The sequence below is a fragment of the Phasianus colchicus genome, chromosome 35 (assembly GCF_987193195.1).
Source record: "Phasianus colchicus chromosome 35, bPhaCol1.hap1.1, whole genome shotgun sequence".
NCBI classification, from domain to species: Eukaryota; Metazoa; Chordata; class Aves; order Galliformes; family Phasianidae; genus Phasianus; species Phasianus colchicus.
In genome coordinates, this window is record NC_143470.1 from 364869 (window position 1) to 385228 (window position 20360).

General features: G+C 55.2%; 1 protein-coding gene and 1 long non-coding RNA gene across 4 annotated transcripts; one reads left to right on the top strand and one right to left on the bottom strand.

Moving 5' to 3' along the window:
• Positions 1-597: 597 nt before the first annotated feature.
• On the bottom strand, positions 598-3757 carry LOC149913657 (uncharacterized). Of its 2 annotated transcripts, XM_090129286.1 has the most exons (5): positions 3439-3757; positions 3154-3239; positions 2522-2646; positions 1890-2001; positions 598-1584 (listed from the first exon to the last, which is right to left on the bottom strand). In XM_090129286.1, the coding sequence occupies exons 1-5, from the start codon at positions 3505-3507 to the stop codon at positions 1032-1034; spliced, it is 945 nt and encodes a 314-aa protein (XP_089985412.1). In that variant the 5' UTR covers positions 3508-3757; the 3' UTR covers positions 598-1031. The 2 variants fall into 2 exon arrangements, with proteins under 2 accessions (XP_089985412.1, XP_089985411.1); XM_090129285.1 differs by lacking the exons at positions 3154-3239; positions 3439-3757 and having other exon boundaries at positions 2522-3145.
• An 11051-nt stretch (positions 3758-14808) lies between these two features.
• LOC149913658 (uncharacterized) lies at positions 14809-20016 on the top strand. 2 transcript variants are annotated; one of them, XR_016461064.1, is made up of 3 exons: positions 14809-15663; positions 18694-18822; positions 19034-20008. It is a non-coding gene; the product is annotated as an uncharacterized LOC149913658 (long non-coding RNA). The 2 variants fall into 2 exon arrangements; XR_016461063.1 differs by lacking the exon at positions 14809-15663 and adding an exon at positions 17786-18029 and having other exon boundaries at positions 18108-18822; positions 19034-20016.
• Positions 20017-20360: the final 344 nt, after the last annotated feature.

Below are 20360 nucleotides of genomic sequence, written 5' to 3' on the forward strand. Positions count from 1 at the left end.
CAGGCTCCACCCTTTGCCAGACAAGTGAATTGCTTCCACCTGTCCTCCACAGCAGAACAAGGCCTAATGAAGATCAAAGGCCAGTCGGCTGGGGGCAGCCTGCCAGGCCTGCTCTTCTTGGTGCTCTGCCTGGGCAGTTGGAGTGCTCCACGAGGCAGCTGTGGCAGCCTGGATGGTCTGCCTTGGGGCTGCGTGGAGCGGCTGCACTCAGGCCTTGAGGGAGATCCGGAATCTCTGGTGAAGCTGGCTGACTGGCTGGGGAAGCCTTCCGAGGCCTGAAGCCTCCTGGCCGGCCAGTTGGGCCAGGCCGAAAGCCGGCTGGCCGTTCAGGGGAGCACTGCCAGGCGAGAGGTGGCCGGCCGGCTGGCCCATGGAGCTCTGCATTTGCAGACCTCTCCAAGCCGGCCAAAGGGGCCCTGCCAGGCCAAAAGCCCGTAAGTTGTGATCCAGATAAGACAGAAGAGACTGTGCTGGATTTCCCTGGGCATCAAAGCACCGTGAGACGCTCTGATGCCCTCTCGCAATTCTTTCTCCCTCCACCAGCACAAGAGCTGGCATCAAAAGGCGCAATGACACTGTCACAGGCGTTCTGGAGGTTTTTAAAGGGTAGGCCCCTGATAAGGCTTTATTGATGGTTTTGCCCCTCTACATTTCACTCTAGATCTCCTTGTTGGCCTGGAGAAGGGAAGGCAGCGGGGTGACCTCCTTGCAGCCTTCCAGTACATAAAGGGAGCCTACAAGCAGGAGGGGAGTCAACTCTTTGATGGTGTAGCTAATGGCAGGCCAAGGGGAAGTGGTTTTGAGTTGAAGATTGGATGCCAGATTGGATTGTTCTTTCCAGAGAGAGTGGTGGGATACTGGAACAGGCTGCCCGGAGAGGTTGTGGATGCCCCGTCCCTGGAGGTGTTCAAGGCCAGGTCGGATGGGGCCCTGGGCAGCCTGGTTAGTATTAGATGTGATGCAGATGGGATTCACGCATCTGTTTTGCTGCCTCCAGTGGAGCTGTCTGTCCTGGGCACCCCATGCCCGCATCAGCGTGGGTAGGGTGTGGCCTTCCTGCGGAGTGGGGGTTTGGTCTTTGGAGGCTGGCACTCGGGAGACCCCGTTTCTTCTTTTATGGGTGGCAGCAGTCCAGGTCGGGTGATGGGAGACTTCTCAGGCAGGCTGGACTCCCCACGAAGTGGTGATGCTGCCATCTGCTCCAGTACTTTCTGCACTGGCCTGATCTTCTTTGCCCTCTGCCTGAGAAGTTTAACTGAGTCACATGTCAGTGGGAGCCTGGATGGTCGGCCTTGAGACACTGTAGACTCAGCCCTTGAGGAAAATGATCTTGGATCTTTTGTGAAAGCTATTATTGGCCTCAAGGCGATCTGATGGGCTGAGGCCTTGGCTTTCTGCAGTTTCAGCACCGCACCCTCATGATGGACTTTTTCTGCTCCCTCTAGTTCATCAGGGAATCTAACATGTTTGGCTCCTGGTGCTCGGCGCAGCTCTTCCTGGCTTGGTGTGCCTGCCTCCCCCTGCAGCTGGCAGGTCAACGGCTGCTCTTGGGCTTCAGGCACTCTCCGGATCGCTGGCAGCAGACTGAAAGGGCAGAGCGGGAGGGGTCCGCGTGAGTGGCTGATGGCTTTGGGGCCGCATGCTGCAAGCCTAAGCCAGGAGCCTTGGCTGCAACGCAGCCCTCCCCACAGACTGCTCGCCGGCTGCCCCGTGGCTCTCCTGAGATGCGGAGAGGGGCCAGCCCTGTGAGCTGGGGGGTCCCCATCCCAGCACGTGGGTGCTGCGTTCAGCACTGTTGGGCGGCCACCAACAGTGACCCTCTGGGGCAGGGAATGGGCTCTCGTTGGGTCACCCCCATGCGCATCCCAGCCCAGAGCCTCCAGCCTCACCTGGCCTTGGAGCTCTCCTTCAGCAGTACGCTCCTTATCCTTCTGAAGTGCTCTCCATCAACGCTGTCTGAGCTCAAGCGTTTGATGAAGGTTGGACGGCTAGCAAATCTCACTGGAATGGAGAAGGCAGAGGAGATTCACCGTAAACCCTTTGGCTCACTCACAAGGGGCTCTCAGGCCTGTTCCCAGAGCAGCCGAGAGGGCTGCTCTGCTCCCCCCACTGCTGACATCTGCACCGCCCTCGGACCCTCCCTGACACCATCCCTGGCCCCACTCCTCCTCTCTGCAATTCAGCTCTGTTTTGGGACTGCAGTAGTGACGTTGGCTTTGGTAAAGAGGAGCTGGGTGGTGATGATGAGGTGGCAGAGTAACTTTTGGGGACCGTATCCTTCCACTGGGGGAGGGCAGGGCCTAAGATCCGCACATCCTCCTGCCATAGCCAGGGATGGGGGCACGTCACGCTCAGCGCCTTAGTTTGTGAGAGGCCAACAATTCCTTAGTTTGGGAAGAGGCCGTGCTGAGCTGGCGTGAAGCTTTGACACAAGTCAGAGCCCTTGGCTGATGGTCAGCAAGGGATTTCCCATCTCAAGTATGCTGCCCGTGCTGCGGAAAGGAGCTGGCAGTTGCTTTACCTTTCTTGCCCTGGACGAGAGGTGGCAAAGTCTCTTCTTTCTTTGGTTTCTCCGGACCAGGGAGGCTTCGTGAGGACTTGTGGTTTGTTCCGGGCGGTGGCTTGGGAACAAACTCCATTTGAAACCTGTACGTGACGAGAAGACAGCAACCGGTGTGACGCAGCGCTCCAGCAATCCTTGTTGCTCTCTGGTTGTCTGCTCCCAGGCACATTTTCATGCTGCATGAAGCACACGACTTTCTAAAGTCTTCAGCAGCATCAGTCGGGTTAAGTGAGGGGGAAATAGTTTCAAAAGGCAGGAGGGAAGATTTAGATTGGATATGAGGAAGAAGGTTTTGACAGAAGGGTGGCAGGCACCGGAACATCTTGCCCAGAGAGGTGGTGGGTGCCCGGATGGGCATTCAAGGTCGGGCTGGACCGGGCTCGGAGCAACCTCATCTGGCGGTAGGTGTCCCTGTTCCCTGCAGGGGAGTGGGACGAGGTGCCCTTTCGGGGTTCCTTCCAGCTGAAATCCTTCCATGACTGTAGGACATATGCTCATGGCAGGACAGTCGTGGACACAAGGAGCAAGTGTGATGGAATGAGAGCTGAGCAGCTGCATCAAGCAGCAGCTACAGCCACCAACATACTCACTTGGGAAAGACGACAGCGCAGCCAGAGAGCGCCAGGGAGGCCACCGGTGCCATCCGGGACACCACCGTGTCCAGCAGCCAGGGGGCCTGCAGGGGAGAAAGGGGGAGGATGTGGGACGTCCTCGTGAAGGCTGAGGCATTGGGGACACGAGGAGCCCAAGGCTGCGAGAGCTGACAGCAGCACAGCACTTGTACGGCCTGAGCAGCTGGCCAGATCCTGGTGGGCTGTGTGCGGGCACAGCAGGTGTCACAGCTCTGCCTGGGTCATGGAGAAACTACAGCTCACCTTGAAAGCAGCTCTTCTGAATTTCTCTTTCCCTGACAGCTTCTCGAGGAAGTTGTAGTAGAATTTCATTTGGAAGGTCAGTCCGTCAATGAGGAGCACGCCGATGTCCTTGAGGACAACGGCAACGTTCTCCCCATTCTGCAGGCAGCCGGAGAGCAGGGACACGGTGCTTTGAATGCAAGTCCGGAGTGTCTGCCAGCTCAGAGAAGCAGCTGCGGCCACCTTGCTGTATTTCAGCGGCTCCACCTTCCTATGGACTGAAAAATGCAAGGGACGGAGTTGATGATACGGTTGGTTTTCCACAGGTGCTTTAGGTGGACATCAGGCAGAACAGCCCCATATTTGGACGGGCTGATCAGAGGGAGAGGTTTACTTTTGAGAATGGAGGCGCTGGCCGTTTGCCCTGTCCATGAAGCCAGCAAAAGTTTAATCCCCCCTCCTACCTGGCAGGGACTCCCTGTGGGCCTTGAGGTGGTGCGTGGCTATGAGGTTTGTAGCCAGGTGAAACACGGGCCACTGCAGAGTCACTGTCCCATCCTCAGTCCGGATGTCTTTGGAGATGGTGTCAAAGAAGCCAAAGGTGGGAATCCAGACCCCCTGCAAGTGGGAGAGTAAGGAAGGGCGGAAGGGTTATGGGACGGCTGGAGGAAGAGCCGGAGGGGGTCCAAGGTAGGGACAGCCCTCTGCCGCTGTTCAGAGGCACAAGCCAGGGCATCGGGAATGGCTTTGGGAAGGGGCTGCACAGTCCTCTCCTTCCCCTTGCCGTCCCAAATGCAGCACAGCAGGCAGGGCAGAAGCAGCCTCGTGGGATCCAGAGGCTTCCAGAGACAGGCATCAGCCCTGAGATAGACAGTGCCCGGCACAAGTGATCGTGCAGGAGTTGCAGGAAGCCCGTGGGATGCCCAGGAGAGAAATGTGGGGGCAGTTTCCTGCTTTCTGTGGAGGGGGAGACTCAGAGGAAGTCCAGGCTGAGCTGGATGGGGAGAGGAGGAACCCGACAGCCAACACACCTTCTGCAGCAGCAGCTGCTCCCGTACGTAGGCGGCCACCGCATCCCAGACGGCAACTCGCTCTGGAGGGCAAAGGAAAAGCAGGTCACACTCTGCATCTGCCGCTTCCCAGCACCGCTACCGCTGCCAGGCAGGAGCGAGGTGGCAGATGGAAAGTGTCATCTCGTGCCAAGGTTGGCTGCAGCACCGCTCCTGTGCTGGCTGTGGACCCGTGTACCTTCGGTGTCGGCGCGTGTCGGTCTGGAGGCACGCCTCGCTGCGGGGCCGACCTCGCTCATCCTGTTCCGCCTCGTGCCGGCGGCTTGCTCCTTGTTGGCGCCAGCCGTGCTGGAGCTCATCCTTCAGATGCGTCTGCTCTCTGCCAGATGCTCCTTCAGGATGCAGGACCCACCAGCGTGCTCTGCCTACATACCCCTCCCGGGTGCCCGTGTCACAAACGTCACCACGGTGACGCGATGACAGCATGGCCAGTGCTGGCCGCTGCCCATTGTGACGCTGGCACCAGCAGCCTGCTGCCCGCCCTGGGTGGGAGCGCTAACCCCTCTCTGTTTTCTCTCTCTTTTCTTTGCTCTCCATGCGGTATTAGTCGTTTTCCTTTAGTGGCCGTTGCCTGAAGTGATGTTCAAGTAGGAGATACGGAAACAAGTACTGTTCCAAAGTACTCTACCCGTAACGCTGATGACCTGTGGTCAGAAAGTTGCTTAGTTTTGCCTGGAAGTCATTGATTCCTTGTTAGAACGCTCCATAAATTACCCGGCATTGATCCTCTGTGTCACAGTCATGACTCCATGGCTCCCGCGACCCAGCCGGGCAGGGAGTGCTTTGTTTGGGGGATCCCAGAGATTTGCTTTCCTCACAGCCTTCCAAGCGGGATGAGACATTTCACATTGTGGGCAGGATCACCTGAAGGAAGGAAGAGGAACGAAGAGGGGATATCGGCTGAGTTAAGAAAGCGGGACGTTGGATTGGATGACATCAGATTTGTGAACAGAAAGTAGAACCCGGGATTGTAGGGGTTGGAAGGGACCAGCGGGGGTTCACCACGTTCACCACCCCTGCCAAAACAGGTTCCCAGCAGTAGGTTGCCAGCTATCACTTGTCTTTGTACAATTTCTGAGCGGATGTCACTCTGTGGTGTCTGTGGGAATGGAATGTTGTTTCTGCATTAGATACTAAAAAGGGCAACTGGTTTGAAGAAGAACTTTCCTCCTTCCGAGCTTATCTCTATGCAAGGGAGGTCAAGCAGATATCCAGAAACAATAACCAAGTGTGGAGTGAGGGTCAGACGTTAATTAATTAATTAGAAGTTTACACTTAGCCAGCAGAGATCTATGTTTGTCCAGTGTTTGTATGTTTAGTGAAGCGTTGAGAAGATTGGGAACCTAAAGTATTCAGCCAATGAGGAACTGGGGGAGAAAGAGAGAAGCATCGGGCAATAGGGAATAAAAGATGTAACGCTGTTTTCTGAGTGCTGTCCTGCTTGCAGGAGGCCCCTCCATTGCAATTGCAAATAAAATCTGCTTTATCAGAGATATCGTCCTGATAAAGTGTTTGGATATTTCCAACATACATCATTGAATAGCTTGGATTGGTAGGGACCTTAAAGCCCATCAAGTTCCAACCCCCGTGTCATTGTCCTTGCCTTGAGCATGGGGCATCCACAACTTCTCTGGGCAATCTGTTCCATTGCCTCACAACCTGATGTTAAGGACATTAGGAATTCCCTCCTAACATCTAATCTTATTTTCTCTTTTAGTGTGTAACCATTTTCCTTGGGCCTATCACTGTCAAAGATGTTTTTTTTCTGTTGTTTTGTTTGTTTGTGTGTTTGTTTTGAGGCTGTAGGTGTGAAAGATGTTATGTAATGTAAAACTGGAACAAAGAACTGAAGAGAAAGATCCAAATCACAGAAAATGTGCCAACACACCTCTCAGTTTCTAAACTGCTTTGGGGCCTGGTTTCTCTCCTTATTGGAAATACCAGTCTTTGAGGAGATTTATTGTGTCACTGTTTTCCAGAACTGTGTTTGGAGGACACAAAAGCATTCAGGTGCTGGGACACAGGCAGCTGCTATTCCTGCTTGGTCTCACCTCTGTATTTGATCTCCCTCACCCTGCAGGTGTTTCCAGCTCTCCTGAATAAATGACCATGGCTAAGGTCGTGTTTTCTGCAGGCAGTGTGGGCATGTGCCCTTCCCACTGCTCTCCAGATTTCCCCCTCCCTTTGCTCTTTGTTCTTTCAGATACCTCCCAGCTATCTGGTTACTCTAGGAGCTCCCATAAGTTGGAAACTTGGGCCATCTCAGAAGTCTAATGAATTCTTTACTCAACTTCTTATTTGTGTTTGTATGTACTTTCTCTGTCAAAAGTTCTTCTGGCACCGAAATTCCCCCTGGAAGGCAGACAGCTTGAACATGGCATCCAGCTGAGGAGAGTGTTTTACTGTTCATTCAATTGCATCGTGTTGATTCCCCTTTGTTGGCAACAAGGAGGAATCCCTCTGTGCCCATGTGCAGCTGGTCTCTGAGGAAGGCAAGTGGGAGTTGATGCAAAGGAAAAGCAACACTGAGCTGCAAATTTCAGAGAAGACTGATGTGAGGAAAAGGGATGAAAATCCCACGGGGCCAATGTGAGCAGTAATGGGCTTGGGAGGCTGAGGAGAAAGTCTGTCCACACAGTGAAAGAGCAAACCTCATTAGGAGACGCCTTGGATGAAGATGGACTGCAGAGTGCTGCCTTAATGTGCTATTAATGCCGGGGGAAATATAAATTAATAAATAGACTCATTAAATGTACTTTGGGCTCTTCCACTTTACATGCTCTCCTGATAGCTCTCCAGTTAGCTGTACAGGTTCTGAAGACTTGAGGAAGATGTCAGGAAGGCACAAAGCACTTGAGGGCTCTCGGGGTTGTACTGGTCTCCTTGGGGTGTTTGGTGCTGAGTCCATCATCCTCCAGTGCTGAGAGAAGACTGCACAAAGTGCTCAGGAAGATAAAGTTGGAAGGAAGTTTCTGGGAGTATGAATGGGCCCCGCTGAGAGCCATTGCCAACACGGCCCCCAGGGACTTGTTAGAGCAGATAATTGGAAGCCATGATTACAGGGAGACAAAGGTGCTGTGCTGGTGGCTGTGATGCTGAGAACAGCATCCTTTGCCTTATGGAGCAGAAAGGCCAAACCCTGATGCCCGGGCCTTTGGAAGGGAGATCCTGTCCCCTGTGCAGGATCGAGACTATTCCTGGGGCAGTGGGAGCCTTTGCATGGGGCACAAGGAGGCCACGAGAGCCCAGTGCCACAAGGACAGCGTGTCCCCTCACGGTTCTCTGTAGCACAGACACCATCCACGGCCTGCTGCACAAAGACCGTGGCTCCGTCAGGGCCTTCCAGCGTTGCCAGCCCCTCAGCCATCTCCACCACGTGCTGTCCTACACTGTCCCATGCAGTCTGCACCCGTTTCCCTGCAGGACGTCGGCACCAAGCCTGCTTCCCACCACAGCATCTCCCTGCCTGGACTGCTGCCCCTGACCTCAGTGGCTGTTCTTTGGAACACACAGCTGTGGGCTGATCACAGAGTGACTCCGGGTGACCTCAGGCATCACAGCCCTGCCCTCAGATCCCACATCCATATTCCCACAGCCCAGTCCCAAATCTCACATTCCAAGCCCACAGTCAACATCCCAACCCCACATCCTACAGCCCACATCCCAATCCCAGTTCCAAATCTCATTCCCAGGCCCTCATCCCAAGCCCATCACCCACCTGTCAATCTCAAGCCCTCATCCCAATCGCAATCCCACATCCCCGATCCCAATTCCGATCCCAATCCCATCACCTATGGCAATACAGAGCACCCCGAGGCCCCGCCCCCACAGCCGCTCCGCCCCGCCCCCGGCCTCTCATTGGTTGGGGGCAATTCCGGTCCGTTCGCGCCTCTCATTGGTCGGCGGCAGTTCCGGCCCGCCTCCGGTCTCCGATTGGTCGGCGGCAGCGCCGCCGGCTCCGATTGGCTGAGGCGCCGAGCGCGGGAGCGGCCGTTGCCTCCGGCTCGGAGCCCGCCGTCTTTCCTCTCCGACGCCGCCGGTCCCGCAGGCGCAGGCGCAGGCGCTGCGCGCCGGAGCTGTGCGGGCAGCACCGAGACGGAGCCGCGGCACGACGGGAGCGGTGCTGAGGAAAGCGGCACAAGCCGGAGGTGTGCGGGAGAACGGCTTGGGCCGGGGCCGGGGAGAGGAACCGTGCGCGGGATGCGGGGCTTTGGGACGGCTGAAGGACTCGGGGCCCAACCGCCGCAGCGCTGCTGCCCGCATCCGGGCCGTGCCCCCCCGAGCCCTCCGGCGCTGCGCCCGGTGCCCCCCGGGGCTGAGGTGAGCTGTGGGTCCGGGGGGCGGTGGGGAGATCCGGGGGGATGTGGGAGTTTAGGGGCTGTGGGGGCTACAGGGGGGCTGTGGGGTAATATGGGGTTTGGGGGGGTATGGGGTAATGTGGGGGAATATCAGGGGATGTGGGGGAGAGTCGGGGGATGTGAAGGTATAGGTATTGTGTGGGGAATATGGGGTTGGGGGGCTATCAGGAGGGATGTGGGGCTATGAGGCGCTTTAGGGGGGCTGTAGAGGGATATAGGGCTGCGTGGGTGATAGGAGGGTATGGGGCTCTAGGGGGTGGATTCGGGGGCCTTAGGGGTGGATATAGGGGTTCGTGGGGCTATAGGGTGCTTTATTGTGGCTACAGGGAGATTTGGGGCAATAGCAAGCTGTGGGGACTCTAGAAGTGGTATGGGGGATATGGGAGAAAATGGGGCTATGAGGGGGATAGAGGGGGATATGGGGCTATAAGGCACTGGGGGGGCTTTAGGGGGGTGGTTTAGGGCTATAGAGGGATATAGGGTGCTATGGGAGCTGGGGGGGCGTGGGACTGTCGGTGGCTATTTGGGGAGCTATACAGTTGTAAGGGAAGATCATAAGGGGATATGCATGGGCTATCAAAGTGTTACGGGGGATATGGGAGTATAGGGGGCTTTATTGTGGCTATGGGGTGATATGGGGCTATAGGAAAATGTGGGGGGACTATAGGCGGGTTATAAGGGGATATGGGAGGGGTATAAAAGACTGGGGGGCTCTTGGGGGAATCTATAAGGGGTAGTGGGATGGCTATAGGAGAGTTCTTATGGGATATGGGACTACAAGGGGGTGTATGGGGGATATGGTTCTCTAAGGGGCTGTGTGGGGCCATAGGGTGATAGGGGGCTCTAGGGTGGGCTCTAAGGGCTGTGGGGCTAGAAGGCTCCCCCCTTCCTTTCATAGAATCACCAAGGTTGGAAAAGACCTAAAAGATCATCCAGTCCAACCATTCACCCACTACCAATAGCTCCTACTAAACCATGTCCCTCAACACAACATCCAGTCTTTGCTTGAACACCCCAGGGTCGGTGACACCTCCATGGGCTGTCCATTCCAGTGCCTGATCACCCCTTCTGAAAAGTAATACTTCCTAATGTCCAGCTTGAATCTCCCCTGCCGTAGCTTGAAACCATTCCCTCTGGTCCTATCACTAATGACACGAGAGAAGAGGCCGACCCCCAGCTCACTACAACCTCCCCTCAGGAAGTTATAGACCTTTAAAGGGTTAATGGGACTATAGGGGTTTGTGGTGGGCTGTGGGAGCGTCTATAGGATGATAGGGGGCTGGGGAGGGTCTACAGAGAGGGTTGTTATGCTATAGGAAGTTTTGGGGGGACGTAGAGGGGCTGAGGGGGGCAGTGGGGGAATATAGGGAGATATGGGCCTATAGGAGGTGTATGGCAGATGTGGTTCCATAAGTGGCTGTGTGGGGCCATAGGGTGATGGTAGGCTATAAGGGGACGTTGGGCTAGAAGGCTCACCCTCCTCTCCCACCCTATAACCTATCCATAGGTTTAACCTATCCATAGCAGGGTGGCTGAAATGCCAGTCGTGAAACTTAAATGAGAACTGAAGTTTGATTGGAATAGAATAGCACTGTTTTGTGGTCTTAAATCTCACACGTGTTTTCTCCTTGGGCTTCAGGTACAGATATAGTTTCATAATGGCTTTGGAGAAGGTTTCACTATCCAGTCTCCTGATCAGGAAGAAAGAAGAAGGTTTTTGGAGGACTTAATCATGAGTGGAGCTGCTGCTGAACCTCCACTTCCAAGAAGCATGCAGGTGAGGACGTTGTGCATCTCAGCCTTTGCTCACTGCAAGGTACCAGCGACTCAGTCTGTGCTGTGTGGTGATTTTCCATCAGCACTTCTGCTTGTGCCTGAGCACCAGGCATCCAGGCATCTGTATTTCCTCCCTCAGACCTCCCTTACCAGCTCCACAGCCCCCCTAGGATCTTGTTCCCCCTCCAGCTGGCTCTGAAGAGCCCTTCCATTTTTGAGAAGGCTGCCGGTTTAGTTCAGCATCTCCTGATGTGTCACAGAGATTCAGGGCGTTCAAGAAGACGCTTCTTTAAAGTGCTTAAGATGGTGAATTCTGCCAGACAAGCGCTTGTCTAATCAACCCTCTTAACCGCAAGGTTTCTTCTGCAGGTCCCGATGATGGCACAGGCATTAAACAGCACAGAGCTCGTCGCTGGGGAGAGGCTGTGCGTTGTGTATGAAGGGAGAGATGGAGGAGGGGTTTGAACAGCGTTGTGCAGGAATGGAAAGCTGGTAAGAGAAACGGTGTATGTTCTGAGAGCAAGGGCTGTACAGCTCATCTCTGTGTTCTAACAGGAAATGCACGGCAGAGCTCTCTGCTCTCTGTTCTTTCTTGCAAGGTTACTGCCCTTCAAAGTGCTCTGTGGATTGGCATCACGATGACAACCCAAGGATGGCAGCAGGAGATGCAGCACAGCCCTCTCCAGCAGCAACGTGCGTTGATTCATCTTGCTAATTCTCAAAGGAGAAGGTGTGTTTAGCTTCCAAAGTTGGTGGCAAGATAGCATCTTGTGAAGGCTTTGGGGCTCTTCCTCTTCCGCATCCTAAGGCAGTGAAGGAGTTCCCTTGCTGTGTGGGAATGGTTCCTGTGCAAGGGCACGGTCGTCAGCCTGTAACAGATACTGAAGGTGATGGTTTTGTGTCTGCAATTATGGAGTTGGCCTTGTAGTGGCAGTTGCACCCACTAACATGCAGCTCTTTCTGACACAGGCAGCAGAATGGGCAGTGGTACTGCAGCTTCTCTGGCAGTCTTGCAGCTACGTCAGGAAGTAGCAGATGTGGATTTGAAAGAAGAACTCAGTTCCTGGGACGTTCCCCTGTTCTTCCCCTAGCTGTCCCCTTGCCCCAGCCCAGATTCCCCTTGCATTCCTGTAGGTGTTCCTTCCATCCCCCATGGCTGCCCCTTGCTTTCCCCAAGATAACCCATTACCTTTCCTTTACAGCCCACCCATAATTCCCTCAGAGCCCCGACACCTCCCTCCTCCCTCAATACTTTCCCTGCAAGATCCCAGTAGCCCCGCACAGACCCCATTTCCTCTTAATGACCTCCTCAGACTAGGAACTTCTCCACTACAGCTAGCCAAAAACCTCACATACCTCCATAGCCCCTAGCAGCACCCCATATTCCCCACTAGACTCCAGCAGAACCCCATTATTTCCTCCTTCAGATCTCCCTTATCGCCTCCAGGGCTCCTTAGCAACGTCAGAGACCTCCACAGTCCTTGACAGGACCCCTGCCACTATTCCAGGACCCCAATAGCCAACCTGGGCCCCTCCTCACCCCCTTCTCCCTCCAGAACCCATACAACCAAATAATACTGGGGCAGGGGCAGCTGCTGCTGGAGTGGAATGTGGAGCTGCAGCACTTCCTGCACAACACAGATGTGGGTGAAAGTGATGTGGGAGCACTGGGGATATGGGCCACAGGCTGCAGGAGCAGAGTGCTGCGCAGGAGAAGGCAACGTGTGAGGTAAAGGTGGGACTTGTGGGTGTGGGAACGTGGGGTGGCATGGGGATGTAGAGGGTCTGGGGTCATGTGGGGAGGGGTTTGGGGTGAGAATGGGGGATGTGGGGTGGTGCTGGAATGCATTTTTTTATTTCTTCCTGAGAGGGGATTGGGGTTCCCTGTGGCCCAAAGGTGGGGCCCTGATCCATAACCTCTCATGACCCCAAAACCCCATAGAACTCAGCGTGACCCCAAGGCTCCACATGACCCATATCCCTGTGAGCACCATAACCCCGGATGAGGCTGTGGACAGTAATGGGTCTGTTCTGGGGTCGTTCAGGGGACGCTACAGGGTGGCTCTGGGGTCGCTGTACATCAGCTGCCTATAACATCTGCTGACCCCTGGCTTGCCCCCATCTTGCTGGGCAAGCTGGGAGTCCAGGGGCAGCAGGGGGCTATGGGAGAGGTTCCATGATCAGAGCAGATTCACCACCAGCTCTGTGTGTGGGAACATCGACCCCACTGAGCTGTGGCTGTGTCCCATAGCTGCCCCATTTCATAGCAGCCCCAGAGCCATCCTAGAGCAGCCCAGAACAGCCCTATCACTGCCCACGGCCCGTGGCCAGCAGCAGTTCCACCACCAGCAGTGTGTTGGGTAAAGGCAGCTCCTAGGTGTGGCTGTGCCCCATAGCTGCCCCAAAGTGCCCCTTTGGGGTCCTCCCATCCGTGTCCTTTGGCTGTCCCACAGCTTTGTAGGGCTTACCCCATCCCAGCAGATCCCCCCCAAGTGCCCATGGGCTGTGCAAGAAACGCTCTCATCACTGCTCTTCCATCAGGCACAGCTCTCCCTGCAGCAGCAAAGCTCATCTGTTATTGCTATGGCTTCTCTGCACTCTCCCTCCCTGTGGTGAGGGACAAAAGGCGCAGCTGCTCACTGAGCTCCTTCTGCTCCTGTAGCTCTCCTCCCTTGGCAGTCCCTGCTCTCCTGTTCCCTCTTGGCTGGGGACTGCAGGCTCGCAGTCTAGGCCACACATCCGCTCTGCTGTTTCTCTAGGTGAGGTCTGTGGCCAACCTGGTCCTTTTGGTGTTATTGTGTGCTTTCCTATGCAGACAGGCAGGCAGGATTTCTGACAGCTGTTGCCATTGCTGTGTCTCATGCTCTGTCCTGCACCTGTGCCTTCCCTCGTGTGCAGTCTCCACCTTCCTTTGGTCCGAACATCCTGGCCCTGCTGTGCTCTGCTCAGCATCTATCTGCTGAACAACAGCACAGCTCTCACTCTGATCCTACTTATCCTGCTATCCGTGCAGATGTTAGAATGTTTCCTGACCGTAACAGCTCAGATGATTGCCAGCAGCACCCAGCTGACACACACAGCCGTGCTGACCACAGCAGGGTGCAGCTTCTTGTTGCAGAGTCCCGTAGCAGTGGGTGACCGTGCAAAAGGGGAATCCCACCACTGCTGTTCTCCATCCTTCTCCTTCTGCACCACCATGCATTCCTTCCTCCTTGTGCTGCGCTGCCATCAGAGCTCTTTGTCCATTTCTCGGGGTCTTAGCAGCAACTGCTCCAAGACCTGATGTTGGAGCCATTTCTTTACCGCTGTCCCAACTGCTCCAACGTCCCCAGTCTGGGACGCCTTTTTGTAAGGAGGTCTGCTGTTCCTTCTGCAGCTGACTTGGATTTCTTCTCCCACTGTCCCCATTAAGGAGTTGATTTCCTGCAGTCCGTCCCAGCTCCATCCCTGGTTCAAGTCTCCTTCATTGCCACGCAGCACCGCAGCACCCAAGCTCCAGCCCCTTCCTCAGTCTCGGTGGGATTGCTTTGCCACCAAACCTTGTGACAGGTGTTTCCCTGCAGAAGCATTCATGTCCTTCTTCTGGCTCTTTTGGACAGTTCCCATCTCTCCAAACTGAGAGAAATGGCTGCAGCCCACCCCATGTCGCCTTTGGGGCAGCTCTGGGGCAGTCCCCCCCCAAGGAGAAGATGCCTTTTCCCCACACACAGATGGTTCTATGGCCACATGGGGTTAGCACAGGGGGTCGTGGGTCACATGGGGGTCCTGCAGGTCACAGAGTTATGGGGTGACGTAGGGTCAGATGGCACTGCACAGAGTTATGTGGTCAGATGGGGTTCTGGGTCACAGTAATGGGGTCAGAAGGGATTGTAGGGTCAGGTTGGGTGATAGGGAGTTACGGGTCTCAGTGTGTTATGTGGTGGGGGCAGGGATCCCAGAGTTCTGGGGCCACGTGGCAGTGGGTTGCAGCGTGATGGGGGCAGGCAGGGTCAGGGAGTGCCAGGGTCGTGTGGGGGTATGGTTCACGCAGGGCTGTGGGTCACGTGCCGCCATGGGGTCGCACACATACAGGGTTATGTGGTCATCTTGGGGTTAGGCTCATGTGGGGTCATGGATCGTGGCCCCACCTTTGGGCTACAGGGACCCCCAGTCCCATCTCAGGAAGAAATAAAGGCATTCCAACACTGCCCCACCTTTTTGACTCAAACCACTCCTCACATCCCCCCCTTCCCTCTATGTCCCCATAGCTCCCCATATGTCTGTGTCCCACCTGCAGCGCATGTCTTGCCTTCTCCTGAAGAGCATTCTGCTCCTGCAGGCTCTGTTTCTACATCCATCCCATGTCCCCCACATGTATATTCATACACCCCCCCCACAGATCTCCATAGCTCATTAAGGACCTCCTCAGACCTGGTACTCCTCCCTCCCACCCAGCCCAGGACCTCACAGTGACCCACAGTTCCCATCAACAACCCTTATCCCTGCTCTGGGCTTCCTCCTTATCCCCTCCCTGTTTCTTCCTTCGGACCTCCCTTACCCATTCCAGGACCCCCTTGGATCTCACAGCTCCCCACAGTTTCTGACTGGACCCCCATCTCCGTCCCAGGACCCCCACAGCCCACGTGGGGCTGCTGAACCTGGCGTCCTCACTGTATTGTGCCACAGTGCTGCACCCTGAGCCCTTCTGCAGTGCTGCAGATCCCAGGGCAGCGGGCACTGCTCTGTATGTCTCCGCCCGGCCCAGGAACGCCATCCCTGCGCTGCCTGTGGAAGTCTTTTCTTTGCTCCTGGCACATCTTCCATCTGCAGAGCACGTGAGGAGTGTCCCTCAGACTGCGCTCCAGGTTAACCTGCAGCGTCCAAACGAGGAATCCCGCAGCAACCCTCATCTCAGGATGGGGCTACAGCTGTGCCCCAGTGCCTTCATTAAAGAGAGGAGAATGAAGGAGCGTAACGGGGCATCTTTCCTCCTGACATTTCCCACCGTCTGCGTGTTGGCTGAGCCGTGGGAGTGGCATTTGGTCATAGAGCTGTGAGTGCAGGTATGTGTGCAAACAGGGGTGTGCAGAGATCATAGAATCACAGAATCATAGAATGGCCTGGGTTTTTAGTTTTCCGTGTGTGTGTGCACATGGCTGTGTGCAAGGCTGGGGCTGCGCTCTTGTACTCCTGCATGTGGGTGTGCAATGGGATGGGTCTGCACATGAGTGTCTATGAACAGGGATGTGTGCATCAAGGTATTTGCACACGGTTTTGTGATTTTTCACACATTTGCATGCACATGGGTGGAGTGTGCGTGTTGGTGTGCAAGGATGTGCTTGCATGTGCATGTAAATGCACAGGTTTGTGTGCGGGGAAGTCTTGCACGTGGGTTTGTGGTTCTTCACACGTATGTGCACACAGATGTGGGTGCAGGGCAGCAGCTGAGGTTCCTGGGAACAGGAGATTCCTGGGGGAGGTGGAACTCACACGAGAGTACTGGAGAGCACAGGGCCGGGAAGCAGAGCTCTGCGCTCTGCACAACAGCCTGCAGGATGGCCTGGAGCGCTGATAGAAGCAGGATAGAATCACAGAATCACACAGAATGGCCCAGGTTGGAATGGACTCTACCACCTTCCCACCACAGGCAGGGTCACCAACCTCCACATTTCATACCAGACCAGGCTGCCCAGGGCCCCATCCAACCTGGCCTTGAACACCTCCAGGGATGGATGGAGCATCCACAGCCTCTCTGGGCAGCTGTTCCAGCACCTCACCACTCTCTGAGTAAAGAATGTCTCCCTGACATCCAACCTAAATCTTCCCTGCCTTAACTTCAAACCATTTCCCCTTGTCCTTCTGTTCTTTACCCTTTCAGAGAGTTGACTTCCCTCCTCTTTAGAGGCTCCCATTAGGTCCTGAAAGGCTGCCATTCGCTTGCCCTTTTCTCCAGCCTTCTTTTCTCCAGCCTTCTTTTCTCCAGCCTTCTTTTCTCCAAGCTGAACAAGCCCAGCTCCCTTGGCCTGTCTTCTTAGGAGAGGTGCTGCAGCATTCTGATCATCTTTGTGGCACTCCTCTGCACCTTCTCAACATCTCTCTGCCTTCCTTGTATTGAGGGCCCTAGATCTGGATGCAGTACTCCACAGTACTCTGCGCTGCCTCAGCTTCTACAGGTGGGTGTATGGGTAGGGAGGGGGACACCGAGATGGGGACTGGGGCTAAGGGAGCCAGGGGCCGCATGCTGCTCTGCTTTGGCCCCGTGGGGCTTCTTTGTCACTCAGGGCCTCAGCCTGCGGCAGGAGGTGCTCTGTGTCCCCTGCACTCAGCTCTGGTGAGTCCCCCCAGTGGTTGGCCCGCAACCCCCCAGTCCCTCTTTCTGACCTCCAGGGTCAAACTCTCCTCTGTGCTCCCCTTCGCACCTGAATACTGGAGCACCCTCCCAACTCCAGTTCCCCCATTCTGATTCCTGCAGTCCTCCTCCACCCCCCACCTCACTGCCCCCTTCTCAGTTCCCTCCCCATTCCCCATTCTGACCCCCAGGGTGCCTTTCCTCGTCCCCTTCCCCTGTCGCACCCCTCCTATTCCCCCATTCTGATGTTCCTCTTCCTTTCCCCCCCTCTCCGCCAGTGTACCCCCTGAATCCCCGATCCAGAATCACACCATCACCAGGGTTGAAATCACCAATAGCTCTCACTAATCCGTGTCCCTCAACACAACGTCTCAGTGTTCCTTGACCACCTCCAGGGCTGGTGACTCCACCACTCCCAGTGCAGCCCATTCCAGCACCCGACCACTCTGTTGGAGCAGTAATATTTCCTAACGTCCAGCCTGAATCTCCCCTGGTGCAACTTGAGGCCATTCCCTCTCGTCCTATCGCTGTTACATGAGAGAAGAGACCAGCCCCCAGCTCACCACGGCCTCCCTTCAGGAGTTACAGAGAGCAATGAGGTCTCCCTGAGATCCTTCTTGCAATGAGGGGCCCAGAACTGAACACAGCGCTCGAGCTGCAGCCTCACCAGAGCTGAGTGCAGCGGGACAATCACTTTCCTGCTCTGCTGCCATCACCATTTCTGATACAGGCCAGGATGCCACTGGTCTTCTTGGCCACATGGGCACATTGCTGGCTCATGTTCAGCTGCGTGCCAACCCATTACCCCAGGTCTGTTTCCTCTACATTGACTTCCAGCTGCTCTGCCCCACGCCCATAGCGGTGCCTGGGGTTGTGGTGGCCAAAGTGCCTCTCCAGTTGACCAGGAAGGCTGACAGATGATGGAAAGCAGCTTGGCTTTTCACCTCCCCCAGCTCCCCAGCACGCTTGGATGAATCTCATCTGGCCCCGCGGACTTGTGGCAGTCCAGGTGGAACAGGATGTGAACTTTGGTTGGAAATGCAATGCCACGGGCTGCACAACTGTGGGACAGTTCTGAGTGTAAGGAAGGGCATCTGCTGGGTGAGTGCTTTGCTGGATAAGCATCGCCCTGCTGAAGAGCAGCCGTTGTCTTTGCAGACAGCCACATCCACGGGGATTGGAAGCTTTTTCTGCCTTCCGGCTCTTGGCTGTTGCTCTGAGAGTGGAGGTTCTTGCCCGGAGAGAACCACCAGCAGAAAGGATCCCACGCGTGGCCTCTGAGCCCCTTCAGGCAAACCAGCTGGATGAGCGTGGCCTGTGACCTTGGCTTGGAGTTAAGCCAGCAGGCTTTGCCCAAAGCAGAATGACCTGTGGGCACAGCGTCCAGCAGGGGGAAGTGACCAACAGCTGGAGACAGCAGCAGCTTGAGCAGCGCTCTTGAGGGAAAGCCTCACTGTGAACACAGGCCCAGCAGAAGAGTAGCTTGTCCCTGTGCTCACATAGTAAGGTCTTCCTTTCTGACCTGTTACCTCTCAGCTGGTGCCTACAGCTGTGTGATGTGCTCTGCAGGAAGTGCTGACGTTTTGCATTTCACCTCGTCTTTCATCTTGCTTAAAAGCTTAGAGGCCATTTTAATTTCCACAGCCGTGAGCTCTGTGCCGCAAGAGCTCTCCAGCTTCTTCCTGTGATGTGAGGCTGTATTGTGTCTACTTTAAGTCATGCTCTTTTCCCTTTTCATTTTAAGGTAGGAAAATTAATTTCTGGGCCGGGAGGAGAAGAAATGCGACAATCTTCCCTGCACTGTTCAGCTTGCCTGAGTTGCCAAGTGTTCCTCATTTGTCTTGTACCCTTCAATTCCAAGTCCAGGTCAGAGGTAAGCACCTACAGTTAAGTAAGCGATTTCACTATTTATTTCTGACTGTGGCAATTCAGTTCACAAGTCACACTTCATTTACAGTGCCTGCCTTAATTCTGACAAAGCTTGCAGTTGCAGCTGACTTCCCAAGGCTGCAGTACATGGTGGTGGCACAGCCTTGGGCTTCTGCATTTGTGCTAAGGCCACATTTCCTTCCTCTGTCTTGCAGGTCAGCTGGCGCTAGAAGTGGACGGTATCCCAGTGTGAATGAAGGTCAGTAGGAGCAGCTGCTGATGGAGGAAGGAAGTGCAGGCTACTGGACCTGAAGCATCTCCCGGTACGGTAGCAGAGGAGGCGGTAGTGATGCTGGGGGGCAGTTGCAGAAGAACGGGAGGAACTCCTCAGCAGGAAGCCACAACCCCTGCAGCAAGCTGCAGGAGACTCAGCACGTGTGGATGCCCAGGAAGAAATGCAGGCCCGGTGTTTGAGCAGCGCTGGCCACGGAGTGCTGCAGCCCAAGAACAAAGCTATTCTGCCTTTGCCGAGATGGCTTTTCAGGGTGGACTAGTCTGTTCTCACAAAAACCAGAGGGCTGACTCATCCAAATGCTTGCTGGTTGCTTGGAAGCCCAAATCCTTCAGTCTCCAAGCTGGGGGCAGCCTGGGGGCAACATCTCCTGCGTGTGATCATGCGGTGCCTGAGCGAGAGGATGAGCCAGGCTGCTTACACAAGAGGCATCTTAATTTCTCTGTTTTGTTCACAGAATCACAGAATCACTAAGGTTGGAAAAGACCTATAGGATCATCCAGTCCAACCATCCACCTGTCACCAATGGTTCTCATTAAACCATATCCCTCAACACAACATCCAAACGTTCTTTGAACACCTCCAGGGTCGGTGACTCCACCACCTCCCTGGGCAGCCCATTCCAGTGCCTGACCACCCTTTCAGAGAAGTAGTATTTCCTAATATCCAGCCTGAATCTTCCCTGGCGAAGCTTGAAACCATTCCCTCTAGTCCTATCACCAGTTACACGAGAGAAGAGGCCGACCCCCAGCTCGCTACAACCTCCCTTCAGGTAGTTATAGAGAGCAATAAGGTCTCCCCTGAGCCTCCTCTTCTCCAGACTGAACAATCCCAGCTCCCTCAGCCGCTCCTCATAAGGCCTGTGCTCCAGACCCCTCACCAGCTTTGTTGCCCTTCTTTGAACACGCTCCAGGGCCTCAATGTCTTTCTTGCAGTGAGGGGCCCAGAACTGGACACAATACTCAAGGTGCGGCCTCACCAGAGCTGAGTACAGGGGAACAATTACTTCCCTACTCCTGCTGGTCACACTGCTTCTGATACAAGCCAGAATGCCATTGGCCTTCTTGGCCACCCGGGCACACTGCTGGCTCATGTTTAGCCGAGCGTCAACCAACACCCCCAGGTCCATTTCCTCTACACAGTCTTCAAGCCATTCCACCCCAAGCCTGTAGCGTTGCTTGGGGTTGCTGTGGCCAAAGTGTAGGACCCGGCATTTGGTCTTATTAAACCTCATCCCATTGGCTTCAGCC